General features: G+C 45.7%; 1 protein-coding gene across 1 annotated transcript; it reads right to left on the bottom strand.

The window, feature by feature from the left end:
• Window positions 1–572: 572 nt before the first annotated feature.
• On the bottom strand, window positions 573–12,288 carry LOC308139255 (four and a half LIM domains protein 1-like). Its single transcript, XM_080508630.1, has 6 exons — window positions 12,167–12,288; window positions 4,716–4,895; window positions 4,446–4,620; window positions 2,776–2,945; window positions 2,474–2,660; window positions 573–1,650 (listed from the first exon to the last, which is right to left on the bottom strand). Exons 2-6 carry the CDS (start codon window positions 4,869–4,871, stop codon window positions 1,496–1,498), a joined length of 843 nt encoding a protein of 280 aa, XP_080364756.1. The 5' UTR covers window positions 4,872–4,895; window positions 12,167–12,288; the 3' UTR covers window positions 573–1,495.
• Window positions 12,289–12,363: the final 75 nt, after the last annotated feature.

Raw genomic sequence — 12,363 nt, 5'->3', positions numbered from 1 at the left:
TTTTTTGGCTCTTGGGTTTATAAAAAAAAATTCCTCGTGTTTTGAACCCCGGGAGAAGCACTCACCTTCAGTGTAATAATCCGAGGACCCGTGGGTGAATATTTCAAACGCTGCTCTTCAACGTGCTTCACCAGCTTGTTGTGTTTTGTTTTGTTTTTTCCCCTCAAGTCACGGCGAAGCACAAACCGTCCTCAGTCAACAGATGTGATTGTTTGACGCGAGGTGTCGTCTGGCCGTGCTCGGCCCCCAGCTCGGTTTTTTAAACACGTGTGGCGGGGCCAACGAGAAAACACACACGGACGTATCGAACGCCCTCTTTCCCAGTCGATTCGTAAAATGAGTAATTAGTTCTGACAAACAGGAGCTTTGTGCAAACACACCGTCTTCACATCAGCTGAAGCGAGCGTAAAAGACCTTCTGTATCGACGTGCCCGATACGCTTATCTGCTTAAAATGAGGAACAAACAGAAGATGTCGACTATTTTGAGAAACACACAGTAAGTGTAATTACTTTATGCCACCAGGCTTTTAACCTGGACCGTAATGTGAAATGATTGAAACAAATGCAGAGCTCATGTTCATGAAAGGTTTATATAGTTGCAGCAACACATCAAGGCATGCAGATTGCATATATTCATTTATCTCCTTCCATGGAGTAAAAGCAGTTATAAAAGAAAGTGCTTTTTTTTGCAATTCACTGATACATTGGGCAGAGTAATCCCTTAGAAATACAAATATGATTTTGACTATTTTGTCCCAGAAAAACATTCAATCGTAGAAAGACAAGAAGAAAACATTGAAGCCATTCTTCTTTCTTTTCTTTTTTTTTTTCTGGCATGAAGAAACTTAATAATCCACTTTAAACTGATTCAGAAAACTGTTTCTAATCTTGATCACCTCCTTTCCGCAGGAGGACCAAAATATAGAAATAACAAGGAGGAAATGACCTGCAGTTCTTCAATAAAGAGAAGAGAAGAGCACATAACACAGTAATGAGACACAGAACTCAGCAGCAATGCAGCGGTCGGAGCTAAAGTTTGTAAAAAAAAACATGCAGCAAAAAATGTCTCCTGAGTGCAATAGAGGAATTCCGATTTTTCTTTAAATTTCCAAAAGCATCATATATGCGTCCACCTGATGGCGAGGAGAGCTCGCCAGTCCAGACCGTCTGTTACAGACACTTGCATTCAGTCACCGATTAACGAGTATTTTTAAAAAATTTTTTGCTGTATCATGTAAATCAGGGGCGTCAAACATCGGCCTCATAGGCATCTCTTCCCAGACTTCTTTCATTCCTCTCTCTCAACCTCTGTCATCACAGCAAACAACAACAACAAAACATTTCGGTTTTGATATTCCCATCAGGTCATTAGGTAACCTCCCACTATTTGGAACACAGAATAAACAGTATATTGAAATGGAGGCAATGCTTTGAAAGCAATAATATATATATATGTATATCTATATATATAGAAACTGTGATGGAATCGGTTGGTCACTCCTTGTCGCTGCAGTCGCTGCACAGGATGTCTTTCCCTTTGGCCACGAAGCGCTTGTTGGACAAGCTGAGGGAGCAGCGCTTGCAGTTGAAGCAGTATTCGTGCCAGGAGCTGCCCTCATAGTTCACCACGTTCACTCCTTTACCGAAACCTGCAGGGGGGGGGGGGGGGGGGGGGGGAGAGCAGAGACACACAAGAGATCAGTGCCACCTGCTGGCATGGCTCAGTATTACAGCAGTTTAACAAAAACACCAGCGTGGACATGTATGTTTCGGCCACAATCAATGAAATGATGGACAATCCAAACAGAGTCACAACTATTAATTTACAGAGGTGAACCATGAACTTTGACTGTTTGGCATTCAGTGTGCAGGGTTTAAGTAGAAAAAATCTTGTGCATGGGTGCCAAACATAAGGCACATGGGACAAATTGTCAAAAGTATAAAAAAAAATGTAAAAAATTTTTTTTTACAAATTTCTTATTGTATCAGTTAAATTGATTTTATGTCAGGATTGTAGTAATTTTCCGTATTATGCATTTGATTTAGCAAAAAATAGTTATTTTCATCATATATACTCGACCACAAAGAATCCTGAAGTGTCACTAAACCAAGCATGGGTAAGAGATGATGGCGAGATTGAAACAGTTGCAATCCTCATCTTATTCACTAGATGGCACTGTGCCTTTAAAGTAGTTCTAAACTTTTTTTTAAGATGGTCTATGTAACATTGCAGTGACCTCTGGGGCCGTCCTTCATCCTGGTTGGGAACAAAGAAAACCAACAAACTGCATCGTATGTATACTTTACACACATTTAAATATATATATATATGGAAATAAAGGAATAATTAATTTACACATTTAACTTTTAACAACAACAAAAAAAGAAAAGAAAAACCAACAAATCGCTGCATTTCTGGCTACAATTCCCCGGAAGTGGAAATCTTGTCAGCCGTGTTGGATCTGCGCTGACCTGTGATGGGGTTGTGGCAGCCGCCGCATTTCTTTGCCACCGACGTCTTGTAGCAGTCGACACAGAAGACGTCGTCCTGGTGTTTGGTGAAGCTGGAGCCCGCCAGAGGTTTGGAGCAGCAGCTGCACACGAAGCAGTGTCCGTGCCACGGCTGGTCCTGGTAGTTCACCCCTCCAGAGGTGATGGGCTGCAGAAACAATGAGCAGTGCAGCGATTGGACGGAGGTCATGCGTCACTGATGCTCAGGGGACAGAAAGATTTTACTTTCACGCGTTTGGCTGCAACCATTCCAGATGAATCACCTTTTTGCAGCCGACACAGTGTTTGGCAAATTTCTTGTCGTAGCAAGGGCTGCAGTAGGTGTCGCTTCCTTTCGAAAGGAAACTCTGCGATCCGATTGGACGTTTACAGTCGTAGCAGGTGAAGCATTCGTCGTGCCACGAGTTCCCTTTGTACTCCACGCTCTCTGTGCCTGCAGCACACAAAGAGGAAGGGGTCAGTGGGTCAAAAGGTATTAACTCGTGATGTCTGCAAACACAAAGAGTGTACTTGTAAAACATTTTAATTAACCAGGAAGGGATCGACCCTGGCCAACGGCTGCAATCGCCACAAAAGCTTTAAATTTCCTGGAGGATATGGAGAGCGTAAGATATGGAGTGTGATATCTCAATAGAAGTGCGGGATTCGGATCCGGCTTAAATCACTGATTCCATGTCGGGGCGTCGACAAAGATTCACAGGGGATAAAAAAAAAAAAATGATTTTAAGGGATATTACCTTTTTTTTTTTTTTTTAGAAATAGTCGAGTCCGCATTGAATTCATTTACATTACAAAATAACCATTTACTTTTCGAGAGTATCATTCATTTAAAAATATTTGAAAAGTTTTGTGAGGATATGGGGCGTGTTGCACGTGAACATCCTGTCTCCCAAAGGTACACGACGGAAACCTTCGCAAAGTAAACGGCTGGTGCAGAGTCAGAATCGGTCAAGAATAAAGAGTGGACCAAGAGAGTTGCATTGAAGACGGAGTCACAGACGCAATGGACAGAATTGGAGCTGAATACTTCAGTGGTGACTGTTCGCCAGACCACCAAACAACCAAAGGGTTTAACGAAAAGTCACCGTTACAGAATATAATAAGCTGGATTTCACATATCGTGTGATCCTTGACGACGGGGTGAAGGCTACGAAGGGAGAAATTTGGATTCCTCAAGAAAAACGTGGGGCTTAAAGGTCCCATATTCAAGATATAATGGTCCCCCCCCCCCCCTCCCTCCCAAAAGCCTGTGTATGAAGAAAGTGGCCATTCAGAGATTTTCCCTTGATGATGTCATGTAGGGAAACTCCTCCCTCTTGTAGTGGATACTCCCCTTGACCCTCGCACAGGTGGATGAGCTTTGACCTCAAAAATGACAAGTGGGTGAAGATTTTTTTTTTCCCTCCAGTGCGGTCAAACACAGCTCATTAACATTTAAAGGTACAGACACGGAAACGACCTGTTCTCTGTAGAGCTCTGGAGGGACTTTTAGACTGGCTGACATTCAGGAGCAAGGCGGAATTTTGGGAAATACACTTTGAATACAATGTTGTTGGGCTGCTGATATCTATGTGAAATAGTTGACTGTATAATATGACACCTTTTAAAAAGAAAATTAATGTACAAGTAAAAAGTGGTATAGGTTATCAAATATCAATTGAATACGCTGCATTGAGTCTGAGACTTGATCCAGTGCTGCTCTGCAGTTAAAGATGGACCTGGACTCTTGTCAAAGTGCTCAATTAAGTTCAACCCATTCAATCATACAGCATGCAACGTTGTGGAATAGAAATACTTTATCAATCGCAGAGGAACATGGGAAGAGACCCAAGATCTTAAATGTTGTTTTTTTTTAAATTATGTCAGTATTTTCTACTATTGCGCCTCACTTGTGTTTGTTTGTGCTGCGGGAGCAGGGTGCGGAGGCGATTACCTGCCAGTATGGGTTTGTAGCAGCCGTGGCAGCGCGGGGCGTCCTCTCTGGAGCAGCACTTGCTGCACATGATGCGGTCGTCCTTCATGTTGAAGGGCTCCTTGGCCAGAGGCTTGTAACACTTGACGCAGCGGAAGCACTCCTCGTGCCAGTGGCGGCCCTTGTGGCTCAGCTCCTGGCGGCGGAGGAAGAGAGTGAGACCGTCTCAAGATCTCAGAGACGAAAGCGGAGCGAATCCCGGGGCGCGGGAGGCGGAGCCTGCCGACAAACCTTGGTCTCCACCGAGATGGGCCGACGGCACTCGGCGCAGGAGTTGGCGCAGAACTTTGTGTGGCAGCGGACGCACACCGGCTTCCCCTCGCTGCGGACGAAGCGCTTCCCACCGAGGTCATCGCGACAGTAGAAGCAGTGCGAGCTGTCTGCCATCGTCACATCGAGGTACAATCGAACCTGCGTGAAGAGAAACAAGTTGCCGCAGATAAGAACCACAAGGAATAATATTCTGTGTGTCCTCTTAGTGATTGACTCAGTCACCGGGCTGACACGGACAGCTCCACTACAGTATGTGCACATTAATAAGATGACGTAACTGAATAAACATTCAAAAATATTAGATTTGAGGTTCTTTTTCTAGGAGCTGCTCAGGGCGGGGGTATTTAACACTTTTTAGTTCACGTTCCGCATTCAGTCCAATTTAATCTCGAGCGTGAATCAGCAAACTAGAGTCATAATAACCTTTAGTTGTAAACTTTAAAAGTTTTTCTTTGTTGTGGCGTAGTGTGCGAGAGGAAAATATATTTTCACACAAACCAAGCAATCTCAACATAAAGCCAATTTTAGTGATACTTTCAAGTGTAAAATACAGTGAAATGTCCAAAAAATGTCATATTGCTGTGGCATTATGCAGGTTTTGGACTGTTTGCTCAGTACTTTTGGAGAGCAGTACCTAAACCTGCCACAGAGGGATGCTGTTGATACACTTTGTAAGTAAAGAGAGGGGAAAAGGTTTCAAAACTCCCAGTATTTGCTCTGTGTCTCTACAGACTGAGTGTACATTTCAGTGTGTCTTTATGTCCGCACACGTTTCTCTCATTCATCACTCCATTTGCGCAGCTCGTTCTCGCTCAGTCACACATCTTATCTCCTCCACGATGAAGCAGCTCAAACAACCGATGGTATCTTCAGGGGGAAAAGGATTTCTCAGATCATCCCGGTGTATCAGAGATTTGCAGATTGCAGCCGGTGGCTTCTTTTATTCCCTCTGCTTCTGATTAGCGCCGCCCGCCGCCCCGAGGAGGAAACCAGTCAGACGGCCTCGTCTCGTTTGCAACTGGCTGCAAAGTGCAGCGGCGAGCAGGATCCCCGGCCTGTAGCGGTGTGATCAGATCCACCCCGGGCCGGCCCCCTTTTTCACTGGATGCCAGTGAAGCACGAAACTGACGTTGGCACGAGTAACATCGGTGAGCTCTTCATCCCCCTTTCTCTACCTCCACACCAATCACTGCCTTTTCTTTTGCTCCCAATTAAAAAGTAGGGCGTTGTTTTGTTTTTTTGTTGGACAAGCGCCTCTACTAATGTCACCTAGAAATCAGTAATGATCTTTGGGATTTCCTGTGAAACGGTCCAAACGTCCCGCTGTCCTTTCAGCCGACGTGATTTCTCACCACACAAAGAGTCCAAAAACAAAAATACAACACAAATAAACTTCCTAGACACTGAGCTGACCTCACTCCGCTGTGATCACAGAGGCATGATTACAGGGGAAGAATCCCGGAGAGTGAATAATGCACAATACCAGCGCAGTTTGTTCACTCATATTTTCCCACATCAGGTTCATGCTGGCTGACCACCAGGAATTCTCCAAAACTCAGGGTGTGTGTGTGTGTGTGTGTGTGTGTGTGTGTGTGTGTGTGTGTGTGTGTGTGTGTGTGTGTGTGTGTGTGTGTGTGTGTGTGTGTGTGTGTGTGTGTGTACAGAGATGTGAACACATGAAGGAATGCCTGGTATGACGAATGTGGCAAGATCTGGATAGTTGACAACTCTTTGACAGAACCTGCGCGCACGCACACACACACACACACACACACACACACACACACACACTCCACTTCGTACGCCAGCCACTCCCTAGGAAACCACAAACTGCAGCGTTGGCCTCCTGGATGCAGTGGCATGCCGGCACAGAGGAAGTTTCTGGTGTTTGGTAGCGTTACCACACCTTTGGGCTTGAATTCACCTCCTCGTGACCTCGAAGTGAAAGTTTTATGATTTCAGGGATTCTTTTTTTTTTTTTCTTGTTCATGCCTGGCGTGAGGAGTTCAGCTCCAATTTGCTGGTGCAAAGACCTTCCACCGGATGTATCCAAACTGTCCAGCTAATAAAAGGTTTGCAGGTGGAGCAGACGGGTGAAAGGCGTCATCGCAGAGAGACACCCAGGTACCCACACACTCTGCCTGCTTCTGGCTGTGGTGTCTCCTCCTCTGGGTTACTGGTGTCTAATTCACTGTCTTTGGTCCCCGTGTATCTCAGCTGCTTTTTAAAAGGTGTGGATGCTGGTATTTCCAGTCTATTTACACTTGAAACAAGTTCCGCCATTAACAGAAACAAGGGTGTGTTTTGTACAAATGCAGGATGGAAAACTAACCCAAAAAAAGTGTTAGGGGGATTTGTTAAAAAACAGAAATTAGACAAAAAGTTTGAACTTGAAGCAAAAACAGGTGCAACGGTTAAAATAGTTGAAATGCTCGGAGAAAAAAAAATGTCAAAATGGATCAAATGAGGCCAGGTGAAGCAGTTAAAGTCGACTAAAAACATTAAAACTGCTGAAACGGCAAGCCGAATTCTAAATTGTGAAACATCACGACTGTACGTTGAGCAAATCAAAATAAATAGCTTTATAACCTGTGTGATCTTTCCTGATGAAACGTGTTTTGTGTCTCCGGGAGAATTTTCTTTGGTGTAAAAATGACAAACGGCTCCGTTGATGGGAAAAAGCTTGCAGAACCCTGATCTGACCAGTCGTCTGATTTTTTCTTTTCTTAATCCATCATCCTGGCTCCTTTTTGACAGCGGTATGTAGACCAGGTCAAAGGTTCTGCTGCTCGTAAAGCTCATTAAAAACCTTCTTTTGTGCTCCTGTCTCATCAGCAGACAATAGAGCCGCCACCTGAGGCCCACAAACACACAGAGGGGACCGACGTCTTCCTTTAATTTATCACTTATTCACGCAAAAAGACAGAAGCGCCTTTGTTAACTTGGTTACTCATCCACGAGGAAGCAGTAAGTTCTACCTGATGGAGGTGGTTTTGACCTTTCCTCACTGTTTGGCTCTCCGTCACCAAAGCAGCTGAGAAACACTCTGTAAACACACACGACCACACAAAGTCCTGTTTGGCTACGATACAGGCGATAATAAAGCTCGGCGGGCCAACATTTTATCTGATGGGAGCCAGACAATGGCCGACAGGAAGCGCGCCAGTATCCACACGCAGGTCGGAGTAAAATAAATGAGGTCCTCGCTGACGTCAGGCGGCGCCCAGGACTTTGTTTCTGCATGTTTTCTCTGCAGTAAATAGTCTTGCTGAGGCACGGCAACGCAGCAGAGCCACATCGGCTTCTTTCCATTCGAGAAAAATTCGTCCTGCAGACGTACCTCACTCCTCCTCCTCTCCTCCTCCCCCCCCCCCCGTGTGCATAAAGTGGCATTGCTTTGTGCTAAATGCAGCTTTTTATGGCTGAGGCATTTGGTTGACGTCAGGGTAAGACGTCGTAAAAAATCCAGTTAGTTTGTTGTTTTTCAATTCGGCTCCAAGCGGCAAATTGCACATTCTTGGAACTGGTTGCTGGTTCGGTAAATGCGGCGCAGCATGTGTGAGGCTGGTGTGGTTGGACGGTGTGAAGAAACTCTGTTCATGGAGCATTAGGGTTCGGATTTGCTGCCCTTTTCGAAACAATGAGGAAAACCCTCGGCTCATAAGTCTGGGTTAAGCCGTCAGAGGACGAACGTGTGTGTATTTAAGGTAAATCAGGTTTTAAATCCTCAACCCTTGGCGCCTTCCTCCGTCCTCTTCAGCCACCTGACTCAAACAGCCACGACTGGAGGCGATTTCCACCACATGGCGGTCAGAGGTCCGTTACGTAAGTTAGGGAGGAGAAAAAAAAAAAAAAAAGGACTAAGTGACATCATGTCGTCTGTGTGACAGGAAACACATTTAAATGGTAATGATGGGCTGCAGAATAAAGCAGAGTGAGAAGAAACCGAGCAGGCCAGGCGAGAACCGACCGACCGAATCGGTGTGTATTATTGTAGAGCATCTGTGTGTGTGTGTGTGTGTGTGTGTGTGTGTGTGTGTGTGTGTGTGTGTGTGTGTGTGTGTGTGTGTGTGTGTGTGTGTGTGTGTGTGTGTGTGTGTGTGTGTGTCTGCGTCCTGGCATGAGCTTATCACTGAAGAATGTAGAGGAAAACTGAGAAACAGGAAGCCTCATTGAGAAGAGTGAAGCTGGCACGCACACACACACACACACACACACACACACGCTCGCAGTGAATTGTTTAATGCGGCACAATTATGGAGCCGAGGTGATTAATGCAGACTCACGTCGGTCTGAACCCGTCCGGACTGGCGTCATTGGGTGCAGGTGTGACCTCACTGCTGCTGGCTGCTCCCGCTAAACCTCTTTAACCCTTTAAAGCCCGGCCCGAGAACCAGCCCGTTATTTGGAAGAACCACAGAGATTAAGAGGTTCTGTTTCATTACAAGTCATACTTGCGTGTCACAACATTCTCATTATTGCCTGTTTAACTAGTATTGTGCAGGACCTTGTTTGGAGCGTGGAAAAATGGCAAATGTAAAGCAGATGATATTCCATGGACTGATTTGCACCCTTGAAGATTAATCTCTCTGTTGTACAGACATGGCGTGTAGGAGAATGTCGTAATCAATCCCGGGACATTTGATCTTCTCAGCACCAATCACTCTGTCAAGAAAAATAAATAACACCTCCGGGTTTGAACCCGGGCTGAACATTTGCTCCTCCGCGCTGAAACATCGAACACTTATTTTATCTGGCGTTGGGCGAGCCGCATTCCTCACGGTGGAATAAAGCTGAGACATCAGAGCCCGGGTCGTGTCCAAACAGCCCGTCTCGCTACAACAGGACGCGCATGATGGCTTCAGCAGAAGCTTTTTTTTTTTCCCCTCTCCGCCTGTTAACCGAGACGCGTGTCAGAGCGAGGCCGCCGCCAACTCTCGACACATTACCGTTTCCCCCAACAGTGCGACCCTCCACTCTCTGGCACCGCCGCCGTCCTGCTGGGAGGACCGAGGCTCTGGTAGAAACGTACGCTAAAATGATCTCCACTTGCTTTCCAAAAGTGTTCCAGATCCCACTCATAAATCTCCAACCGCGCAAAATCCCTCTAAGTCCCCCCCCCCCCGTTCCTAACCGTTCCTCCAGATTCCAAACCAGCAGTTTCCAAACGTCACTTCATCTACTCTCCATTCAAAAAGGTCGACGCCGCGCCGAACCGCAATTGAGAAGAACATTAAAGGTATTTCATTAAAGAACTTAAAGTCATGACGTAGGCTTTATAACGGGACGGATGAAACCACAAGCCTTTGAAACAACATGACCTCACTTTGGGGGGGTTTTTTTCCTGATGTTCTAGAACATTTATGCCGTTTCTTCTCTTGTTTCTTCAGACTTTCCGTTGATTTTTACTACAAACTGAGAAGCAAAAAGAAAAAACTGGATTGAGACTTTTAGGGAAACTTTCAAAAGTAAAGTCATAAAATTTGCTGAAAATGACATGAATCTTTTTCGATGCTCTTTGAAAGCCAGATTTGTTGAATGATCTGTGTTTTGTTCGAAGTAGGCTCCCATCCGGCCAAACAAATTGTGGATATTTCCAAGAAAACATCAATTTTTGGACTTCGGATTGTGTTGTTTTTTTTATATTTCACTATATTTTGCATCAGAATGTATCATTAAAATTGGCTTCATGTTAAGATTATAGTAATCCAGCATAAAGTCAATTTTACTGATACTTTACGGTACAAAATACAGTGAAATATCCCCCAAAAAATCTTCTACACGTGTTTTTTTCTCACCCTGACAGCATAACTTTGAAGCAAGTTTGATAACAATGAAGGATCTCGCCCATCTTTCATGTCAGCATCACCGATTTCTCAGCTCGGGTCTCAGGCCCGATCCACACGACGGATGTTTCTTGTGTGTACATGAAACTTTTTCAGAACAACGGAGAGACGGGCGGTTTGCTCATGTGAACACGGCTTCAGTCTCCGACTGGGAACCTTCACACTGCGAGGCCCGAATGCCAACCAGCACACCACCGTGTCCGTTAACGACACTCTTTACAACCTTTTAATCACGTCACAACTGGGTTTTTAAAGATCACACAGGTCGTATCGCACCCGTGCGTCTGTACCATCCCCAAGTCCATTAAACTCTTGTCAACTCCTCCACTACAAAATGGACTTTCCCGATGGCGGCTCAATTAAAAAAAAAAGAAGGGAAAAACAGTGTCGGGATCCTATTTTGCATTGGGTTTTATTAAAATCACAACAGGCGAAACACAACAGGGAGCTGGCGTGACGAGAACTCAGACCAGCGACATAAAGTTTTATGAGGCTCTGATGGATTTTATAGGACTGAGCTCATGGTGATTTCTTTAACATGCTTCAACCCACGGCTTCAGAAGTCCCTACGGCCCCCCGCTGTTCGTGTGTGTGTGTGTGTGTGTGTGTGTGTGTGTGTGTGTGTGTGTGTGTGTGTGTGTGTGTGTGTGTGTGTGTGTGTGTGTGTGTGTGTGTGTGTGTGTGTGTGTGTGTGTGAGAGAGAGAGAGAGAGAGACAGGCCAGGCAGGCAACAGAAGGTCAGACGTGGTTGTACGTAGCGTCTGTGTATGACTGTATGTTTCCCTCAACATCTGGCGGCATAAAGAAACATCTCGCTGCAGGAGACTCCCCCACCTGCAACATCGCTGAAGACACCGTTTCAATGCCCTGTCGCTTTCTCTAGGAGTAAACGCTGAAGAACGTTTTCGGTGGAATCCAAACAGTAAGACTCAGTGTAAATAGGACTGGTAGAGAAAAACATATGTGCATCAGACACGGGACAATGAAAAATAGCAGGACAGGAATTTTAATTGACCTCTGTGAAGCGTTTTTTAGCCTCAGTGGTTCCATCAGCGGGCGAGAAAAAAAAAAAAAAAGGAACTTCCTAAATGGAACCAGATTTCAGAAGCAGCACAAGTCAGCATGTAACTGTAGCTCACACACACACACACACACACACACACACACACACACACACACACACACACACACACACACACACACACACACACACACACACACACACACACACGTAGAGACAGACAGCCAGCCAACGCCCAGACAAACTGCTGTACTAGTTTCCTCTCCCGATTTCAAAATGCTGCTTTTGCACATGAAGCGGTTGTGGAATGATAATGTGTGTGTGTGAAGTGCAAGAGGAGAGCTGGGCTCAATCTGGAACTTCACACAAGTCACATGTTTGCAGCAGCAGACCTTCTACAACACACACCAGTGTGTGTGTGTGTGTGTGTGTGTGTGTGTGTGTGTGTGTGTGTGTGTGTGTGTGAATGTCATAAACCGTCTGATCCATGCAGAGGGAGGAAACGGGGCTTCAGACGCAGCGGGAATCCTCAGCCTGCTTACCGGGATCAGCGGGGCGGCGAGCGCTTCTCCGAGTCTCTCTGCGTCTCTGGGCGGCTGTCTGCCGGCAGCGGACGGCTCTCCTCCGTCTCAGACTCCCTCCCACGGTTTAAATACTGCCGGCCACTGGAAACACGCCTTCAAAATAAGAGTGCACGGACTGCGCCGCCAGAAAGGAGTCAAAAATCACACTTGACTGG

Source organism: Blennius ocellaris, assembly GCF_963422515.1.
Source record: "Blennius ocellaris genome assembly, chromosome: 14".
NCBI lineage: Eukaryota > Metazoa > Chordata > Actinopteri > Blenniiformes > Blenniidae > Blennius > Blennius ocellaris.
This window is presented reverse-complemented; position numbering and strand designations above follow the sequence as displayed.